The 20,608-nt window shown below is 33.5% G+C and overlaps 1 protein-coding gene across 1 annotated transcript in view; it reads left to right on the forward strand.

The window, feature by feature from the left end:
* PIK3C3 (phosphatidylinositol 3-kinase, catalytic subunit type 3) overlaps window positions 1-20,608 on the forward strand; it is a gene marked incomplete at its 5' end in the record, with an annotated part of 125,367 nt that overhangs the window by 78,926 nt on the left and 25,833 nt on the right. Inside the window, 3 exons of the mRNA XM_008588221.1 lie at window positions 173-257; window positions 6,340-6,414; window positions 19,799-19,967. Coding sequence (XP_008586443.1) covers window positions 173-257; window positions 6,340-6,414; window positions 19,799-19,967 — 329 coding nt within the window. The remainder of the gene's footprint in view (window positions 1-172; window positions 258-6,339; window positions 6,415-19,798; window positions 19,968-20,608) is intronic.

Below are 20,608 nucleotides of genomic sequence, written 5' to 3' on the forward strand. Positions count from 1 at the left end.
TTTTTTTTTTTTTTTTTTTTTTTTTGCACCTGGCTGGTAAGGGGATCCAAATCCTTAACCTTGGTGTTATAACACTAAGTTTTTAGACCAGAAACTTGCTGGTCATTATTTACAATTTCAAAGTGCCTGATTTATTTGATTGTATTGAGTTTTTAAACATGTATGTTTTCAGAACTTTTTTAGAAAATATGCACCAAGTGAGAATGGGCCAAATGGGATCAGTGCTGAAGTCATGGATACTTATGTTAAAAGCTGTGGTAAGTTTTTCAGGCTATTACTTTCTATGGATATCTTTGAATAAAGAAAAACAGGCCATCCTGATATTGTCGTATTTATATATATATATATATATATATATATATATGCACACACACACACACACACACAGACACACATATATTTAGATCATGATAAGATTTAGATGCTCTATAAGAAGAGTAAAAGATATGTATAAAATGTTGATAAAAGAAGTCATTAGTGCTTTGACCTAATAGTAGTAACAAGATGTAAATTCTATTTGGTCTTTAATGGATGTGTCTTTGCAATCACTTAACTATTTTATAATTACAAGTTATCTCTTCCTGGAAGTTTTTATTTGTCCCTTGATTTTTTTCTGTTTTTGACTACCTGCAATTAAGCAGAAAATGGGAAAAATTTGAGTCAGAAATAATTGTGTTAATAATTGTGTTAGATAAAACTCAAGAACTAAAATAACATTGTTATGTTGAGAGGGTGCCTCTTATGGTATTTTAGAGTCAGTACTTACGGTTTGTTCCCAGAAATAAGTAAGTAGTAGCATGCCATAGGGATTAATTTATATTCTTCAATCAGTTCTGCCTGTCTTCATGAAGCTTATATTCTAAAGGCTTATTTTTTACTTCTTTTTTTTTGTCTTTTTTGTGACCGGTAAGGGGATTGCAACCCTTGGCTTGGTGTCGCCCGTACCACACTCAGCCAGTGAGCGCACCGGCCATCCCTATATAGGATCAGAACGCTCGGCGGGAGCGCCGCTGCACTCCCAGCACCACACTCTCCCAAGTGAGCCATGGGGTCGGCCCTACTTCTTATTTTTTTAAGAGATTTTTTTAATAACTAGATCATTTAAGTGAGGATTAATAAAGGAGTTGACACTAGAGTTGGGCCCTGAGTGATACATGGTATATACAAGAGTACTTCAAAAAGTTAATGGAAAAATAGAATTGAAAGATAATACAAATCTTTCCGTGAAAATTTTCTAAATACCCTTGTAATACATTGTACCTGTTTTATATACACATTATATTTATGTTTATGTCCATATTTATACCTATACTTAAAGCTGGGGAGAGCAAAAACAGGATTTTCTAGGCATTTAACAACTATTTTAAAACTTGCATATTATTTTATGTCTTAGAAACTGCTTTTTTATACACAGTAATTTTTTTGTTTTTTGCAACACTCCTTTGAAATAGTATTACAGATTATTTGGGGCCTTATAACATATTCCCAAGGTTGTTCCTGATGATACATTTTTGGCTGAGAAGCATATATAATATTCCTAGGAACTTTGAGAACACTGAAATAAAATTGTGTGTGTGTATGTATATATATTAGAATTCTTTATAGTTGTAATTCTTATTTTTACTATAGAAATATAAACGTACTGTAGGAATATATTACATGTAAGTGAGTTTGCTCATAAACATGATTACATATAGACAGTGTATTTAGATTTAAAGACATAAAAACACTAATTGAAGCATTCAAGAGATTATAGTTGTAATTCTTATTTTTACTATAGAAATATAAACGTACTGTAGGAATATATTACATATAAGTGAGTTTGCTCATAAACATGATTACATATAGACAGTGTATTTAGATTTAAAGACATAAAAACACTAATTGAAGCATTCAAGAGAATGTTTTCCCCTACTCTATTTCTCCCTTCTTTCCCTCCCACCCTTTCTGCTTTTCTTCCTTTCTTTCACCCATTTCTCTTCTTTTCTGCTTTTCTCAGACCTTCAAGTCTGTGTTTTCTGTGCTCTAAAAATATTTCATGTCATCTAAAGGCTTGACTAACTAGACTGGACATCCAAAGTAGCTGGCAATTTATACTGTCGTTTAGGTAGACTTGTTAATTGAATTACCTACACACGGCTTCTCTGTGGCTTGGGTATCTCTGAGCTAGGTTCCAAGAGCAAGTATCCTAAGAGACAGAAAGTAGAAAACGTTGGTTTCTGAAGGCCTGGTCTGGGAAGCTGCTACTATATCATTTCTATAATATTCTGTTGATCAGAGCAGTCATAGAGCCTGCCTAGATTTGAAAGGACAGAATATAATCCAACCTCTGAATGAAAACCGTGTCAGAGAATGTGTGGTCATCTTTAATTCACCTTATCTAGTTCTCAGTACCTTGTTATGTGAAGTATTTTGCCTGCCGTAAGGTAACTATTTTTTATCTTTTTATTTAACTTTCAGAATAGTTACTGCGAACTTTTTTAGGTCATGAATCTGTTTAATAAAGGGATGTTTACTTTTTCCACTTGAAAAACATACACACATACCCCTTATAAATATTGACTAAAATTTGAAAATCCTGTTCACTTAGTAAAATTATCAGAACACTATTTTTGTATTTTATGTAAACGCTTAATGTCATAGCATTCTGTTTTTTATATAATGGTCCATTTTTCCACAAAAGCTAATAAAATATATGGCTTTTTCATTTGGAAGAAATAGCAATTTAAATTATCATACCTATTTTACAGTTAAATTCAAATTATATCATGTTCTTCTCTTTTTCCCCATCATTACATTACACATTTACTTATTTCTTAGCAACTGATTTGATGGCAGGCTTTCTCTTCATCGGGAGTAGCCTTCTCTTTTCTGTGTCTTGCTGTGTTACAGAATAATCTCTTGTGTTTTAGTAAGTTTGATAGCTGTTTAGGTAATAATGTTGGAGGGTAAAAGCCATTATCTGAATTTTTCATTAAAGGATTCAATACTTAATAAATTTGCTGTTTTGCACTAGAATCTGATCGTTAGGCATTATCATATAGATCTATGTGTAACTTTCATTTTGGAAAGTAATGTTTTAGTTTTTTACCAGGGCGTGAGAGGAGAAAGTGTTCATAGTTTTGGTGATATCCTTTTCCAGATTATACAAGGTGTCAAAGTCTACCTCATGCAAGCAAATATGAGAATACCGATTATTCTCACACACACATATCTTCAGTTAATAAAAAGAAATAAGATCATTTAGTCATTTATTTTTTTCTATATTTTACTGCAAGTCAAATTTGTTTTATAAACCAATTTCAAGATGATGTATATATCTCACATGGGGTCAGAAAACTAACAAACAGCATCCTTTTGACAAGATATTCTTGGACAGGTATAGTGCTTCCATTGTGTAATTAGAGAATAATTTCAGTTTCCCTAAAAATTCTGTTATAGATCTGCTCTGGGCCATCTCCAGTCATTCTGAGTATTAATTAGGTTTCGCCTCAACATTTCACTCCCACTTTCTCAAATTTTTTTTGAGGACATAGTCTTTGTTTAAAGTGCCCTCTAAGTATTGACACTTTAAATTATTGAAGCATCTTAAGTGCTCATCTCCACAATTAAATATAGCCATATATATGTATTTGTATACACATGCACACACACACATGCACACACACACAAAGTTGGTGGAGAAATTTGAATTACCTTTTAATTGTTTCCTCGTGTATATTTATATATGTTTACATATGAAGGAGCGAGGATCATGTTATCTCCCTTGAATAAAAAAATTATCAATATAAACATCAAGCATATTTATGACCATAACCCATGAGGCAGGGTTAAAGACTCTTATACATTTTCTATTTCCATTGGAAAAAAAAAAATTCAAAAATAATGAAATATTGTAAAAGCAAATGTGATGATGAGGGGTAGTTTATACTAATATCGTGCTTTATTAGTAGGGACAGGTATAATTCATATGTGTCTAGCTACATGTAAATTTTAAGTCAAAAATACTGTTGCTGCACATGTGAATCAGTATTCGCTAGCGATAGCTTAAACACTTTGAAACAAAGTCAATAGTGATACAGTTAAACTAATTGTAATTTATAATTTGAGAAAAAAAGAATAGTTAAGTAGTTCCATAGAACAACTCAGCTGCACTGATACACAATGACATTCTTTTTGAAAATCGAAGGAGTTTCAACTGTCTTCATATGCACATTATCAGTAGTTTCCTACCCTTGAGTGGCAGCCGGATTTCTAAGTGAATCATATATTAGAGGAAGTGTACTAAGTTCTAATGTGTTCTTAGTGTGCTGAGTTTCTCTTTATGAATACCAAATTTAATATCCCTCAGTAAATCACTTAGTAGTTTTTCAGTGGGGAGCCTTTAGTCATTTGTGAAATTGCATATTTTGCTGCCGTTTTAGGGCAGTGCTACTCAAAGTGTAATCTGTGGACCAGCAGCATTGGTCTTACCTGGGAGCTTGTTTGTATTACAGAATCTCAGGACTTGATGTTTTGATCAGAATTGCATTTTAACAAGATTCCCAGGTGATTCTTATATACATTAAAACAACAGAGAAGTCTTCTCAAAAATTGGTGTGTGTAACAATTTTTGAAAGTTTGTTAAAATAGACTGTGGTCTCTGTTGTAACCATTCAACCCTGCCATTGTAGTGCTTGAGACAATATGTAAATGAGTGGTTGTGACTGCATTCCAATAAATTTCATTAACAAGAACAGGGGTGAACCAGATTTAGCCTTTAAGCTATAGTTTGCTCTCTCTTCATTTAGATGCCCCTCATGTCCCCTCCCCACCAGTGGACCACTAAATGTGTTAACAACTGCATTCAGCTGCAACTAACATAATCTAATTATAGTGGCTTACATACAGAAGAGTTTATTTTATTTTTTGTAACACGACTGGAGGTAAAGAATTGCTGTTGTATGTGTTTCAGCTGCTTTAAGAGGTTAGGGCCAACCAAAGGCTAGGTGAATCTCTTGGCCTTTTCCTCATGGTCCAGTGTGACTGCTGCAACTTCAGTCATCATGTTTGCAGTGTAGCCAGGAAGAAGAAAAGGCCTAAAGGGTTAACCTCCCAGCTAAGTTAGTCCCTCTTTAAAATTGCTGTCCTTGAAACTGCATTTGCTTAGATTTCATTAGACACAAATCCCAACCCCATGACATTCCACAATCTCCTTATTGCCTGGAGCCTGAGATTTTTTCATTTGAAGGATGGTCAGATTACTTACCTGGCCTCATTAAAAGGGTTAGAGATGATGAATATAATATGCATAGCTAAGAGCCTAGCCTTCAGTACATTGTAACTGAGATGATTATTAATTAGTAATTAATGATTTGTCCAGTGATGATACTGTTGCTTAAGTCACTTTTGGACTTCTTGAATGGCCTTCACAACCTGCCTCAAATGAACTGAGGTTTAAAAGGATTAAACTAAGGTTAAAATATATTTAATTTGAATAGGGCTAATTTGGTCACTAACAGGTGGTCCATTCTTTTTCCTTCATATGGGCTGAAATAAACATATTCTAGTAAATACTACTACTGTTTTTTATGTTTGCAAGTGGTGTTTGTTGTCAAGTTACCAATGGGAGGAATACACGTAGTGGGAAAATATGCTACGTAGAGGTGCTGTTTTCTAAGTTCTGTTTGAGTAGTTTCGATAAATGCTAGGTTTTCAGACTTCTTTTAGAAGAGAAAGGTAAAACAGAATAATATTGGAGCCGATGACTCTGCCTCTATCCTTGGTCATGTAATTTTTCTTAATACTTTGGAATGTTATGATATGAACTTTATAAATGCCTTTGCTACTCAAGTGAATGCATTTGATTTTCTGTTTGCTGGCGCATCAAGATTGTTGTTTGTTTGTTTGTTTTAACCCTGCATTTACTTCTGATAGCTTGTAGATAACACGGTTTTGGGTTATAACATGGTTGATAATTGATTTTATGTGTATTTCTGTAGGTACTTTTTCAGTGTCTTTAACATGTGTCCAATTTGAAATGAGAAATGGTACACAAATGTTAAAATTAAGTTTCTGAAACCTAATTTAACTTTTGGTACAATTGACTTTATAACTTGACAAAATTCTTCAAGATATTTTTTCTGTTGCAAATAGTAATTTCTTTGAGTTTTACGTGAAAGACTCTTCATAGGATCAAAGATTACAAATTTTAGAATTTAGGTGAGAAATCTGAGACAGTAGAGAGTGATTAAAGTTAAAGTGGCATAGACTGCTTTTATATTCAATGGAATATATAACCTGATCTGCATGTATTTTTCACAATTATTTTATTGTATTTATTTTTTACTGTTATTGCAGCTGGATATTGCGTGATCACTTACATACTTGGAGTTGGAGACAGGCACCTGGATAACCTTTTGCTAACAAAAACAGGTAACAAATAATGGCTGCTATTGGACATACATTTTATATGCCTGTGATTTTTACCTTGGAACCTACATATTAACAAAATAAGTTGCACAAGTGAAGATAAATCAGAGTCTTACAAGACCCTTTAAGTGATACCTTAGAGGGACATTTAGGGAAACTTGCATCCCTTATAAAAATTGCTTTAGTGTTAATCTTATAGATAGTCATCTAGCCATTGTTTTTGTACCTGTTATGCCTCTTTTTATGTAAAGCCCACAATGTATGCAAATAGTCCAATCTCTTATTATATAGCTCTCGTTAGAATGTTGGAATGTTCCTTCTTTTACCAAACTATGTTTAACTTACTTTAACATCTATCTTTAATTATTTGCTTTTCCCCTTGGAGTTCTATGGAATAATCATTCTCATCTCCCTTCTTCCTGTGAATTCTTTAGCCCCATGTCTTTAAACCCCATCTCTATGCAAACATCTTCCAAACTTACATTTTTCTACTTCAGTCCATTTCATTAACTTCAAATTGAAATATCCAACTGCTTACTTAAAATTCTAAATAAATATGGCTAATTGTAAAATTTGTCCCCTTCCTTGACTACCTGCCAAAAATCTGCTCCTTACCTCATTGTCTCATCTCAATAGATAGAAGCATCATTTACCTAATTGTTCAAACCCTAGACCTAGAAGTCATTCTTCTCTTATTAGCAAATCTTGTCTACTCTTCACCTCCATCATAGATCTATGTTGAAGTTACTCACTGTCTTCATTTCTACTGCTTTCATTCCGTTTGAAGGTGTCAACATATTTTGCCTAAACAATTTGAATAAAATCTGAACTCTTTACTGTAGCCTTGTGGCTTGCCATGCTGGTCTCCTGTATGACACTCCTGCCTCAGACAAGTGCCCTTGTTTCTTTTCTCTGGAAAGCTCTTTTCACAGATTTTTGCAAGTCTGACTTTAGTTATTAAGTCTAAGTTCCAATGGTATCTCCTTAGAGAAATCTTTTCTAAGTTTCTGGTTTGTAATAACATATGTACCTCTTTCTCTATTAGTTTCCACTTATTATGCTATTTTGTTTTCTTTGCAGCATTTATATCTAGCTGAAATTATCTTTTTTGTTTAATTCAACAAATATTTATTGAACACCTACTAGATGCTGGGAATACCAAAGGAACAGAACAGACAGAAATCCTTGCCCTCACAGAGTTTGTTGGCTTCTTACCATCATCTTCTCCCATTCAGGATGAAAGTTCCATGAGAGCAGGGACCTGTTCATCCAGATTACTGTCAGAGCCTTGAACAACACTTAGCTAAAGTGTTCAATAAATCAGTGTTGAATTTATGAGTGAATAAATATTTCTGCTCTTCTATGTAAACCTTTTCTTCTTTGGTCTAAATAATCCAGTTTTTTCACCTTTCTGCAGAAAATAGATTTTCACATTACTCTTTAAATTGATCTCTCTGGTAAGTGCATTTTGTTTTGTTAGTATTTCTCCAAATTGTGATAGCCGGAATTTAACATAGTACTGAAAAGTTTGGAAAGAATTGGTACTGAGATGAGAAATGAAGCTAAAGGAAGTTTATTGGCACAGGTGACACAGTGGAGACATAGGTACTGGACCTAGCCTGCCTGCAATCCCGGGGGTTGGGCTTTTATCCCTTACTATGCTGAGTTTACTGTGCTAATTGGCTGAAGCTTAGGCTAATGAGGTGAAAGTTGAAATGTCCAATGAGCGCTTGCTGGGATGATATGTTAATCAGGTGACTTTTTAGGTTGTTAAGGATTGGTTGTTTTAGTATGCAGAAAGGGTTTTGCAAGTGGACCAATGGCATGAAGTCTTTGTGGTTTATTTTGGAAAGTTTTGTTATGGGGTCCTTCCTAGAAATGTTCCACCCTGTAGGTGGGGCCCCCATCCAGTTAGTGCCAGTGACACCATTTTGTGTATCTATTTCTGAGACTAATAATAATAATAATAATAATCAGGAATTTCATATATTCAGTTTTTAATGTTTACATACGAAAAGTCATTTGTGGTAGAATTTGTATGTGTGATGCCATGTCTGTGTCAAGGCCAGGTAGTCCCTCTAAGAACCAAGACTGAAGAAATATAGTCAGATTGTCATGGAGTTTCTCAATTCCTGTGCTCTTTTAGCAACGGATATTTATAAAATGGTACAATGTACTGGGAAAGAATTGTAATTTGGAAGAAGTTTTCATGTATTGTTTTCATTAGCTCTCTTTTTGGGTAAATCTTTTTATCATCAGAATTGAGCTACCAAAGCGATTCCATTTGTTTCTAGGTTTCAATCATTTTATAGTCACACTAGAATTATCTAATGCATACAGTAGCATTACATCTATAATATTATATTCACAAGATCCTGTTTGTCTTTTCTTTTGGAAATTGATAATATAGTAGAAGTTTTCCTGTTGGACTTTAAGAAGTATTGTTTATTGTGTATGTGTGTCTGTGTGTGTTGATGGGGATATTTTAAGAATAAAATTTGGAAAGAGGAGTCTACCTAATGTACTATTTGTCCCACGTGTCAGTTATTTGTTTTATGGAAATCAAATTGTAAAATTTCAGAAAGAGAAGCTTTAAGCTTCTTCTTAACAGTTTTCCACTAGATGGTGCTCCAAATTTGCCTTTAAAAACCACTTACATTAAAATGTGCTAGATAAGAGGCACATTCTTTTTCTTTTAAAACAGCAGATTTTTTTTTAACTGCTTTGTAATTTATTTCATCCATTTGTATCATGCAGTTAGCATTTTAAATCTTCTTTATGGGGAGAAATATTTTCAAATTTCCAGGTTTAGTTTAAATGAAATTAGGTTATATAAGGAGAGACTGATTGCATTAAAACAAGTAGAAGAGTAATACATTCCTCAGCTTCTAAAAATTTATAATAATTTTAAAATGTTTGTGTCGTTAGTCATCTTTTAATGACAGTTCATATTTCAAAGCAGCTCCAAGTTATATTATTTCCATGTATGTTTTAAATAGATTTTGTATAGTTTAGAAAAAGTGAATTTTGAATGTGGTTCATTGCAGGAAATGTATTTCAGTACTTTTACTTAAAAATGCCTCGAATGTTATGAAGTATCTTTTATGATGTATTTTGGGTCCATTATACATTCAGCACAGATTATGTAACTTTAAAAATTGAGAATTTTGAATTATCGACATAACTTTCCAATCCATCAATGGCTCATGGAGCATTTCTTAAATATATGAAGTAACATTTCTCCCATTCTTCAAAATAGAACACCTTTGTCTGTTCTCATTTGCCAGCTGGGGCAGGTTTAGAGTTTATAATGAATTATAATCAGAGTGCTGTTGTATCACATATGTCCAGTTCCCAGGTATGAGAGATGGAGCAGAGGAAGGAGACATTCAGATTTTTTTCCACTGGTGTCTTTTTGGGACTTGCCCCTGGCAAACTGTTTGACCTTTAAATATAGATGAGACATAAAAAGACCTGGCTAAGAATTCTAGTCATGTGTGAAAGAAAATGATTCATTGCATATAGAGAATTTCAAAAATCTATGCAAAGGTAATGTGCTAAAATGCAAAATAATAGTCTCAGTATGTGCCAAACGTTTTTTTGCCCATGCATTTGGTTTTGAATATTGTTAGCTTGGTTGGAGTTTCCTCAGCTTGTGCAGCAGAGGGCGCTATGTATCCACCATAAATGTAAAAGTATGAAACTTTTTTGTCAGTGTATTGTTATGTGGTCAATTATAACAATTGTTTTTTGGAAGCAAATTTAAGGTAAATAATATTTCACTTATTAATGCATTGCTATAAATTTCTTTGGATAAGAAATTACAAAATTTAAGCTCTGGTGCAGAATTGAAAAAAATGTTTTTGTTTTGTTTTGTTTTGTTTTGTTCCAGAGTAGTCTTTAGAAGAAGCTTTAAGAAGTTTATTCAGGGTAATCAATTTTGGTAGGATTCAAATGAAACATGGTTTGGGTTTATCCCAACTCTTTAGAGAATGGTTTATTTTTTCTTTTTATGTTTGAGAATTTGAGGGGTAAAGGGGAGGCCCAGTATAATGAAAACTTGTTCATTCCTTATGGTGTACAGACTTTGTGATAGAATTAATATGTTAATAATTGAAAACATTCACAGATGAAAGCAGGGGGCTGGGGCTAAATGGAAAGTTAGTGGTAGGTCCTAAGGATGGCCCTTCTAATCTTGAGTTATACATTTGTGAGAGGAGTTATGGTTTTTTGTGTCTTGGCACTTCACAGTAATACACTTTGAGCCTTTTGTCAGAAAGTTCAAAGTAAAGAATAGTCACTTTTATTATCCCAGTTGGACTTTTTTTTTCAATATATCACCTATCCTAAGCCTCCTTATCGCTCTTTAATTTTATGTTAAGTTGATTCGCATTTTTTAAAATTCTGAGGAACAGTTTTAGACAGCAGTTAATAGGTTAGGCTCTGAAGTCAAATTTTGGGTTTAACTTGCCCTTCCACCATAGGGTGACTTTGGGTAAGTTACCTAATACACCTGTGGCTCAGTCTTCTCTCCTGAATGTATAACTAATAATAGAACCTCTCTCCTCATGGTACTGTAAGGTTTCCATGAGATAATGTGGTAAAGTTTTGCTTGATATTAAGCACATCTTAGGTTTGTTTATTTTACCACCATGAGATGAGAATGTCTTCTTTTTCTAGCTTATGTAGTTGTTACTTGGATTCATAATTTTAGAGATAAGAAAGTAGTTAATATATTTCAAAAATTCCTTTTCCCCCAACCCAAAATTCAAGCTCTTTTAAGTTACTGCTTTCCCTGATTCTCTTTTGAGTGGCTCTCTCTGTTAATAGTTTAGGGGAGCTTATAAAAGAGAAACAGTCAATTTGATCATTGATTTGATGTTATCTTTTTTATGTTTTTAAGATAAGCCTTGATGTTTTCAAAATAAAGTATACTATATTTGTTTTATTTTTTCTCAGAGTATAATACAGTTATTTATGATGTTCAAAATCTCATGTAGAAATAACTATTCAAATGGTGGTGCCTCCTCAGCTATTTGTATTTAAGTTGAGTATGATACATTAAATGCACTGTAAAATGTAAAACCACACACTTTCTTAATGTGCCTGTTTATTTTCTGGGACATGAGGGAGAGGAATTCAAAAACTCTTATGCATTTTGTAGGCACCCAGTAAATGCTTTTAAAAGGAATAAATGAACTAAGTTTTTTCATGTAATTTTATTCATTTTTAGGGTTTCCAGGAATTTTGTTTGTTTATTGATAAATGCACTGTAAAATGTAAAACCACACACTTTCTTAATGTGCCTGTTTATTTTCTGGGACTTGAGGGAGAGGAATTCAAAAAGTCTTATGCATTTTGTAGGCACCCAGTAAATGCTTTTAAAAGGAATAAATGAACTAAGTTTTTTCATGTAATTTTGTTCATTTTTAGGGTTTCCAGGAATTTTGTTTGTTTATTGATTTTTTACCATAGACTGTGGACATACTATTATTTACCAGTTGGACTGGTTGTCTACAGTTGATGTATACAAAAGAGAACCAGCCCACACCTTCTCTTTTTATCCATAAATATTTTTGATCATTCCTTTAGATGTTTAAATAGTGAGGGGGACTTTTCATATGAATCATTTTCTTTTAGAATTATTTAAAATGTCTTATCTTTGGAAAGTTGCTTGAATATTCAGTATCAGGAAGTCAATCTTGTATTAACTGAACCCTATCATGGGGAAAATCTTAATGGTTGCTGTAAGGATGCTTTTTTTTTTTTTAAAGTTTATTTTAAAAGCACATAGTTTCTTCTCATAAGTAGTAAAAATGTTATAGTGCTATATACCGTGTGTCTAAGGAGCTGGCAATCACTTCATGGAGAAAGTAAGTTAGGCCAGGTTATGAAGAATGTGTTGGGTTTATATGGAAAGCAAAGGGGAAAAGAGTGCACTGTATTAGTTCATTTCTGTTGCTTACAACAAAATTCCTGAAACTGGGTAATTTATAGAGAAGTAATAGTTATTGCTTACAGTTTTTGAGGCCAGATAGTTCAAAGTCCAGGGAACACATCTGGCGAAAGCCTCAGTGGTGGTGATAGGGACTCAGGGGTCTCATATTGACAGATGGCGGAGCAAAGAGAGAGTAATCTCCTCATTCACTGCCCTTTTAAAGTCACCAGAACCACTCCCATTATGCCAAGAATGTATCAACCCATTGACAAGAGTGCAGTTCTCCCAATACAATCACCTGTTCAATGCCCCACCTTTCAATTACCATAGTAGGATTCCTACCCTCAACTGTTAACAGTGGAGATTAAGTTTTGGGATGACATTCGATCCAAGGCACACACATTCCAGTAAAAGCCTCAGAAGCTGAAATAAGCATTGCCTTCGCACATAATGTACAGGCTGATTAAATTAGATTAATTTGAGGTCAGAAATCAGTCTGCTTCTTTTCAGATCACCTTTTATATAACAAAGCTTAATTCAGTCATTAGAGTGAAATTGTAGATTAGAATATTTAATTTGTCATATACTTTTTTTATCAAGGGATTCATTCTTTAGTGCTAGGTAGATACTATATTTATTTTGCTTAGCAATGAATATGTTTTGAGGGAGGTAAAATTTTAATATATATTAACACATTCAAAGTTCTACCATAAAATAGTAATCATAATCTAAATTATTAAAAAGTTAATGTATTTTTATAGTGACCTTTTGAACAAAAGTGTGTCAGATTTTAAGGTAATGGGGTGGTTCAGCACAGGAATTGGTAACCATTAGTCTTGAATATATGATTTTTAATTTATTTAGATTATTAATCTACCACTATCCCCTCCACAATAACCTAACTGAAATTGTGAGTTCATATTAGTCAGAATTAAACTAGATCAGAGATCCTCAAGCTTCAGCCTGTGTCAGAATCACCTGGGGAGCCTGTTAAAATACAGATTGCTGGGCCTCAGAATCCAAAATTATATGGTAGGGCCTGAGAATTTGTTTGTGTAACAAGGAAAAATATACCCTTGTATAGTTTGGTCCAAAAAATTCATGGAAAAATAGAATTGAAAGATAAGATGAACCTTTCCATAAACTTTTTGAAGACCCCTTGTACATAGTTATCTGAAAAGGTTATTAAATTTCTTTTGCCATTTTTAAATATTTGTATGTTTGAGACTGGATTATCTTCTTTTACTTCAGTTGAAACAACATATCATATTAGATGTAAAGCACATATGAGAATCCAAACTATTTCTATTAAGCCACCATTAAAGAGATTTGCAAAATGTAAGACAATGCTCCTCTTCTCACTAAATTATTTTTGTTTTAGAAAAAAATTTTTTAATAGAAAACAAGTTATGTTCAAATGTAATTGATGTATTGATTTTTTAAAAATAACTTAATATTTTTTTAAAGTCTCAGCTTTCATTTCAAATGCCGTAAACATCGATAGACATAACCCACATAAACGAAGGCTTTGGGGGGCCCTCAATTTTTAAGAGCATAAAAGGGTCCTGAGACCAAAATATGTTAGAATTGCTCATCAAAGGCCATTGTTTTTAATCATCAAAAGGTGACTTTTCTGCTTTAGACATTAAAATGGTTTTCTAGAAGAAAGGAGTATTACAGAGAATAAATCTTTATTGACTTAGTGACTATATGAGAAATGAAAATTCATGACATTTGAAATTTGTTTTTCTTGAATGTACCTAGGCTATAGAGTCAGGCGTAATAAGTGGGTTTGCCTCTATTTCACTAGTTAGTTTAATAGTATTCCTATTCATAAGAAGCCCATCTTAACAGTTGAGTATGAAATGATAATAAATTGTGTGAAACATTTAGCAGATAATCGGAATGTCTGTACTAATCTGTACTTATATTTGTCTTATTGTTCTTTGTTATTCAAAAATATTATTGGAAAATATTGCATCATTACTGTGCTTTTAACTACAGATGAAAATACCTCTAACCAAATATATCTTAAGTAAGGGCTTAAGTAATATGTATTGGGGACAGTGGGAGGGTAGGTATAGGGAGCATTTTTAATTCCAAAAATATAGGTTTTATTATAATAGTAAATAGTTATTCACCGTATTTTTTTCTAAGTTTAGTGGTAGGACAACAGGAAAGGTAGAACATTTGCATAAGAAATAAAGGCTTTTTGTGAAAAAGTGGTAAAATGTCAGGTTGTATTAAAAAAAATGGAGAGCAGGAAACTTACTGTGGAGTAGAGTTTCAGGGAAGAATTTTGGAGTTGGAAATTATATGGAAATGAAGACTCTACCATTAAATACTATTAATTTCAGCAGCATCTATTCTCTTTAATGCAAGGACCTCAAATGCCTTGAACTATAATTTTAGAAAGAAATTCGTGCAGCATATGCACATAACAGGAAAATTTAATTAGCACCTCTTATTCCCTATGTGTTACAAGTCAGGGACAAAAGGAGGCAATTACGGTCAACAACTAGTTGGACCATAGTTATGTACACTTTATTTCTCAATTGTTTAAGGTGATAGATTTGAATAAGACCACACTCTCTAAACTTCTTAATTAAACAGTTTTTAGATTCATGAAGTGCATTTTTAAAATCCATACAAGTTTCATTTACAGATATTAACTTTAAAAAAACCATTCCCTTTAGTATGTACAAGGATGAATTTTCTTGAAACATTAATAGCCTCTTTTCAAAATACACGGCTCTTTGAACTTGCAAAGCATAATAATGGTTTCACTGTTAGATACTGAATATTTTATGCCTTATAATTAAGCAGTATTCCTGTTCTTTGAAAGTTTTCTTACAAAAAGGATAGAAATATATCCTTCATTTGCAAGCAGTGATGCATAGATGAAATTAGAATTCCAGTAATACCTCTAATGAAACGAAGGAAATTGGGACTAGATTTTCTCTTAAAAAGCATGGAGCCTATTAAATAAACTGTGTGTGTTGGCAGTTTTGTATAAAAGATTGATCAGATTGATTATCTGCTCAAGTTCTGAGTATCATTAGGAATTATGTTAGTAACAAAACATTACTTAAGTAAAACCAAGGAGCATTATCTACACCTGTAATATTGTGAGCTTCTGCTCTTTTTACCTCTTGAAGGGTAGAATGCCGTGTATCCAACAAGGTAGAAAATAAATGGGAACTCCAGAATGCGAAGTACTAAAAGAAGTGCTTAGCTAAGTTGAACAGAAGATACACATTTAGTTGAAGGTGGTAAAATTCTTAACAGAAGTTGATCGTGGACTCTTTACCAAGTTATGGAAAATTAAAATGATAGCATACCCCTCTTGAACTTTAAAAGATTAGGAGATGATGCTTTTCCATTGAGTACTGCAATTACCAAATTCTTTATTCTAGAACTGATTCCTCATATTTTTTTGAATCATGGACTTCTCTTGAGAATCTGGTAAAGTGTATGGATCGCTGAAAATAGCTTCATTGTGCTTAGAGACCAGTGAAGCCCATTTTGGGATTATGAAAAGATGTTTTTCAATCACGGTGATACATAGGCCCCTTTTAAATGGAAATAAATCTCCCCATGTTGACATATTTTATAATCTTAAACATATACAACATAAAACCTGATTAACATCTTGTGTGTCTACTCTCACATAACTATAAAATGAAGACAGATTTATAAAGTAAGTCAGTGTTACAAACTAGTAAAATTGAGTTAACAACGTTGATGAGACAGGTGATATATTATTGAAACTAAATTGTCACTTACAATGTGAATATGGTGCAGATAGTATAGCGTGAGTTTGAATTAGGAGTGCTTTTACTATCATATCCCACGTGTAGGTTCTTGTACTACTTTTCTCTACTTGAACTACTTTAAAATATCTGTTCAGGATGCTGTCATAATTTCAAGGTATAACAAAATTGTGCTTTTATTTTATTAGTACTAGCCAGCAACAATTAAAATAGCATTGCTATTTGATACCAACCCAGGCCTAAGACACTGATATCACAGGGCAGTACTCTATAGTAAGGTATCATCCAGATGATCTAGAGTTGGCCTCTATTAATTTTATTATATATCATCATGGAAATGAAGAACACAAAATTTTGAAAACAAAACAACTTCTTATAAGAACTGTAAAGCTTCTAGAAAATCTCACATCAACAGCGTTATTAAATGATGTCTGAGCTGTAAATGCAGAATTAAGATATCATTGGTTAGGGCCGGCCCGGTGGCGCACTGCTACAGTGCGCCACTTGGGAGCGCAGCGGCACTCCCACCGAGGGTTCGGATCCCACGTACAGACAGGCCGCTCACTGGCTGAGCGAGGGGTGGGCGCAGCACCGAGGGTTGCGATCCCGTTGCCGGTCCCGGTCCGGTACGGGCGCGACACTGAGGGTTGCGATCCGTTGCCGGTCACGAAAAAAGACAAAAAAGGGAAAAAAAAATAAAAAAAAGATATCATTGGTTAAATAAATGCAAAATAGACACATTGAGTGCTCCTGTATGCTAGGCATTGTCCTAGGTTTCAGGAGTATAACAAAGATAAATAAAACAAGATTCTTGATTATAAGATTCTTAGTGATCCATTAAGAGTTTAATGGAGGAAGAAAAATAAGCGAGCAAATAATTCCAATATGCACTTAGCCAAGGAGTTTTGATACATATAGGTGAGGTAAGAGCCTCATAATAACTGCATACCAAATGTCTGCTGACATGGATAGCCTTAGTATGAGCTACAGGAATCATTTAGCCAAGCTGTTACTGCCTTTGTTATTTTTTGGAACAAAGCCATTTTTCCATTCTCTACAGGTTCCTTGCTATCTATATCTAATTGTAATTCCTTCTCATCTTACCTCTACCATGTATCATTTACTATACTATACTACACACACACACACACACACACACACACACAAAAACACATCCATTTTTTTAAAAAAATCAGTTCCTGTGAAACCTTAACCAGGAACAGAACATATTAAGCCTGGTATAAGTGAAAAAATAAAGGGTGAGGAGTTGATTTGGATAAATGGAAAATTGGTTTTCTTTGCAACAGTTACATAATCTACAGCCAGTGATAATGTTGTTTAAAACTTTGGATAGTTGTTGTTACGAGCATTAATACACATGCTGTTATTTCTCTTTACATATGAAGACCATGATCCAAATTTGATACAACTTCTGTTAAGTCCAGATAATTTACAGTGTAGTTTTCTTCACTGTAATATGAAAATAATGCCATTATCTACTTTGAATTTTTCTTAAACTTAGTATCATTATTGCCTAACAATCAGACTTTTTTTATTACCTGGCCATAGGAGATTTGAACTTCCTTCTCATTTTCAAAATTGCGTAAAATTTCCAACTTAATTGTTTAGTTTTTCCTTGTGAGAAAGATGCCTAAAAGAGATGCAAAAAGTAAGGTTGCTTATTTTTTTAATATTTAATTTTACTAATTCCTGGAAGTTGTGATCTCAGATGTAATATACATATCAATTCCGTATATTCAAGCATCTTTAAAATGGAATACTAATTTTTTTGAATAAAGTATGGAATTTTAATTTTTAAGTGGTAATTGAAGTATTTAACATAAACATTTACAAACAACTTTCAGAGACCTGGTTATTAGATAATAAATAGGTTGATTTAGTTTTTGTAAGTCCTGTCAGACGAAATGGTATTCTCCTCTCACTTTAGTGACATACCTTCTAGAATGGGGCAAGAATGTAGATGTAGATTCTTGCCTTAAGTGAGGTTTTTTAGTTATTTTGCTTTACACACCCATCTGTAACTTAGTTGGGAATAATAATAGTAATAGCAACAACAACAAGAATAATGGCAGCTAATATTTGGAGTGTTTATTGTGTAACACATACTGCATTTCAGTTTTATTGTCTCTTCTAACTCTGCCTCATGAGGTAATTATCAGTATTATCTTACTTTGCAGTTTGGAAAGGTTAAGCAACTTTGTCAAGGTCACATATTTGATCAAGTGAGACATGAAGATGTCTTTTGTACCACAGGGCAACTACTGTTTCAAAGTTCCTGCCAGTGCATCACTCTGACCTGGGACTTCATTGCCTTATAACCAGAATCAGTCTGTACCCTTGATTGTTTAATTTAATTTCCCACAGTGACCTAATTATGGAGTTTAAAATTTATAGATAATAGTAATAATGTTCAGAGAAAAAGGTAGAAGTATACAGCTAACATCTTAACAGGAGAGTTAAGTGTGTAAAGTATTTTGCAAGATGGCAGAAGTGTGCAAAAATCCAATAAATGCACTTCTAGAAGGAACGGTGTTGGCTGGTGCCCTTTAGGAAGAAAAATCTAAGCTTCCCAAATACAAGAAAAAGGATAGATTTCCACATAAAACAAGTCATAATGTATTATAAGACAGATGAGAGTGGGCAGGTTGCAGTGGAGAGATTTTCCTCTGGCTTTTTAGTGAATTCTTTCCTTTATTCAGCAATGAGTGCCTACTATGTGCCAGTAACTACTGAGACTGGGTTACAGCAATGCGCAACAGAGGCAAAAATCCTAAATCCATGCCTCGGCGGAGCTTCAATTGTTGAGTAGGATCCATGAGGTTACTTTTTGTTTTAAATATTCCCCTGCTTTATACATACTTGTAAGTCAGAAGTCTGTGGTGACTTTCATACTCTAGAGTGAGTTATCACATTCTGACATGTCTGTTTATGAATTTAGGTGACTGCTGTAGTGGGCACTGCAGCTGTTTTCAGCTCTTGGCAGACGTGAATACTGTTTTTGGTTTCCAGCTAATGAGTGACACAGATTAGGTGAAAATGGTTCAACTGAATTTAACAATATAATTTGAAATTTGGGTGTGTTTTTGTTTTGTTTTTTGAGTAATGATAAGTTAAAGGAAGGGTTCATATCAGGAGAACTTAAGTGAAAGAAATGGTCTTCCATTATGAAGGACACTTTGCTTAAACCTGAGCATGAGTTTTTTGAGTAATGATAAGTTAAAGGAAGGGTTCATATCAGGAGAACTTAAGTGAAAGAAATAGTCTTCCATTATGAAGGACACTTTGCTTAAACCTGAGCATGAGAAATTTGCCACAAGATTCTAGTTTCTGCTGATGCCTGCCTTAAAAAGTTGTCCAGGCTTTGACCATCTTTGATTCTGGAGACCTAAAAATAGGATTTAAATTTTTAAATTAATATTACTGTGGTTTGATTTTAAGTGTAGTTTTATCTGAATGAATGTGAGTTAAAATGAACTAAAATATTCCTAAAGGCCACTCCCAAGCCAGGAGTTAGAAAATCAAACAATTTAATGCGCTTTTTCATGAATTAATACTCTTTATGAACAGATACTTCTTATACCGGTTGTATGACATATCCCCTTCCCAGTTTTTTAAGACAATTCTGGATACAAATGAGTTTTTTGTCAACATCCAGGCAAACTCTTCCACATAGACTTTGGATATATTTTGGGTCGGGATCCGAAGCCTCTTCCTCCTCCAATGAAGCTGAATAAAGAGATGGTGGAAGGAATGGGGGGCACACAGAGTGAGCAGTACCAAGAGTTCCGGAAACAGTGTTACACGGCTTTTCTCCACCTTCGAAGGTAAGTCAATTTGCGTGACATAGAAAATTTTGGTGAATTTATTTTATAGAACAAGAGCAGTACTTGTTCAAATGTGTGCATTCTCTAGCATTAATCTCTTTATCAGAATAACACAGGTAACAAATATTTCCTAATATACATTTGATATTTATTTTGATACTCAGTCTGATATCAAAGAAAAAAGATATAAAATTTCTTGTTTTCCCACTAATTACCCATTACCATTTCCCACTAATTATGGAGGCCTCAAAGTCAGTGGTTGACATTTAATAAAGTACGCTCTGTATACTTGTTGGTAGTGGGATAGAGAGAAAGTTAAGTAACTTTATACCATTCAGATCTCCCTGAAAGCAGTCCTGGAGGATTATAATCACCGTGCTGAGTTCTTTTCCTTCTCCCTAATTGACCTCCCATTTTTTTTTTTAATCAAAGAATGAAGGATTCACCTTATTTAGAGTGATATTAGTTCAGTCATTTTTATTTTTTTAGCGCCTTTATCTGTCTCAGTTTGGGTGCTCTTCAGGAACATTCAGAAGTTTGTTTAATGTTTGAGGAGTAAATGTTACATGTGATTTTGTCTCTTTTTTAATACCTCATCAGTCATTCTGCTATATAAAAATGTTGATTTTTCTCTGTTCCTT

This window comes from Galeopterus variegatus, unplaced genomic scaffold (genome assembly GCF_000696425.1).
Source record: "Galeopterus variegatus unplaced genomic scaffold, G_variegatus-3.0.2 Scaffold4722, whole genome shotgun sequence".
NCBI classification, from domain to species: domain Eukaryota; kingdom Metazoa; phylum Chordata; class Mammalia; order Dermoptera; family Cynocephalidae; genus Galeopterus; species Galeopterus variegatus.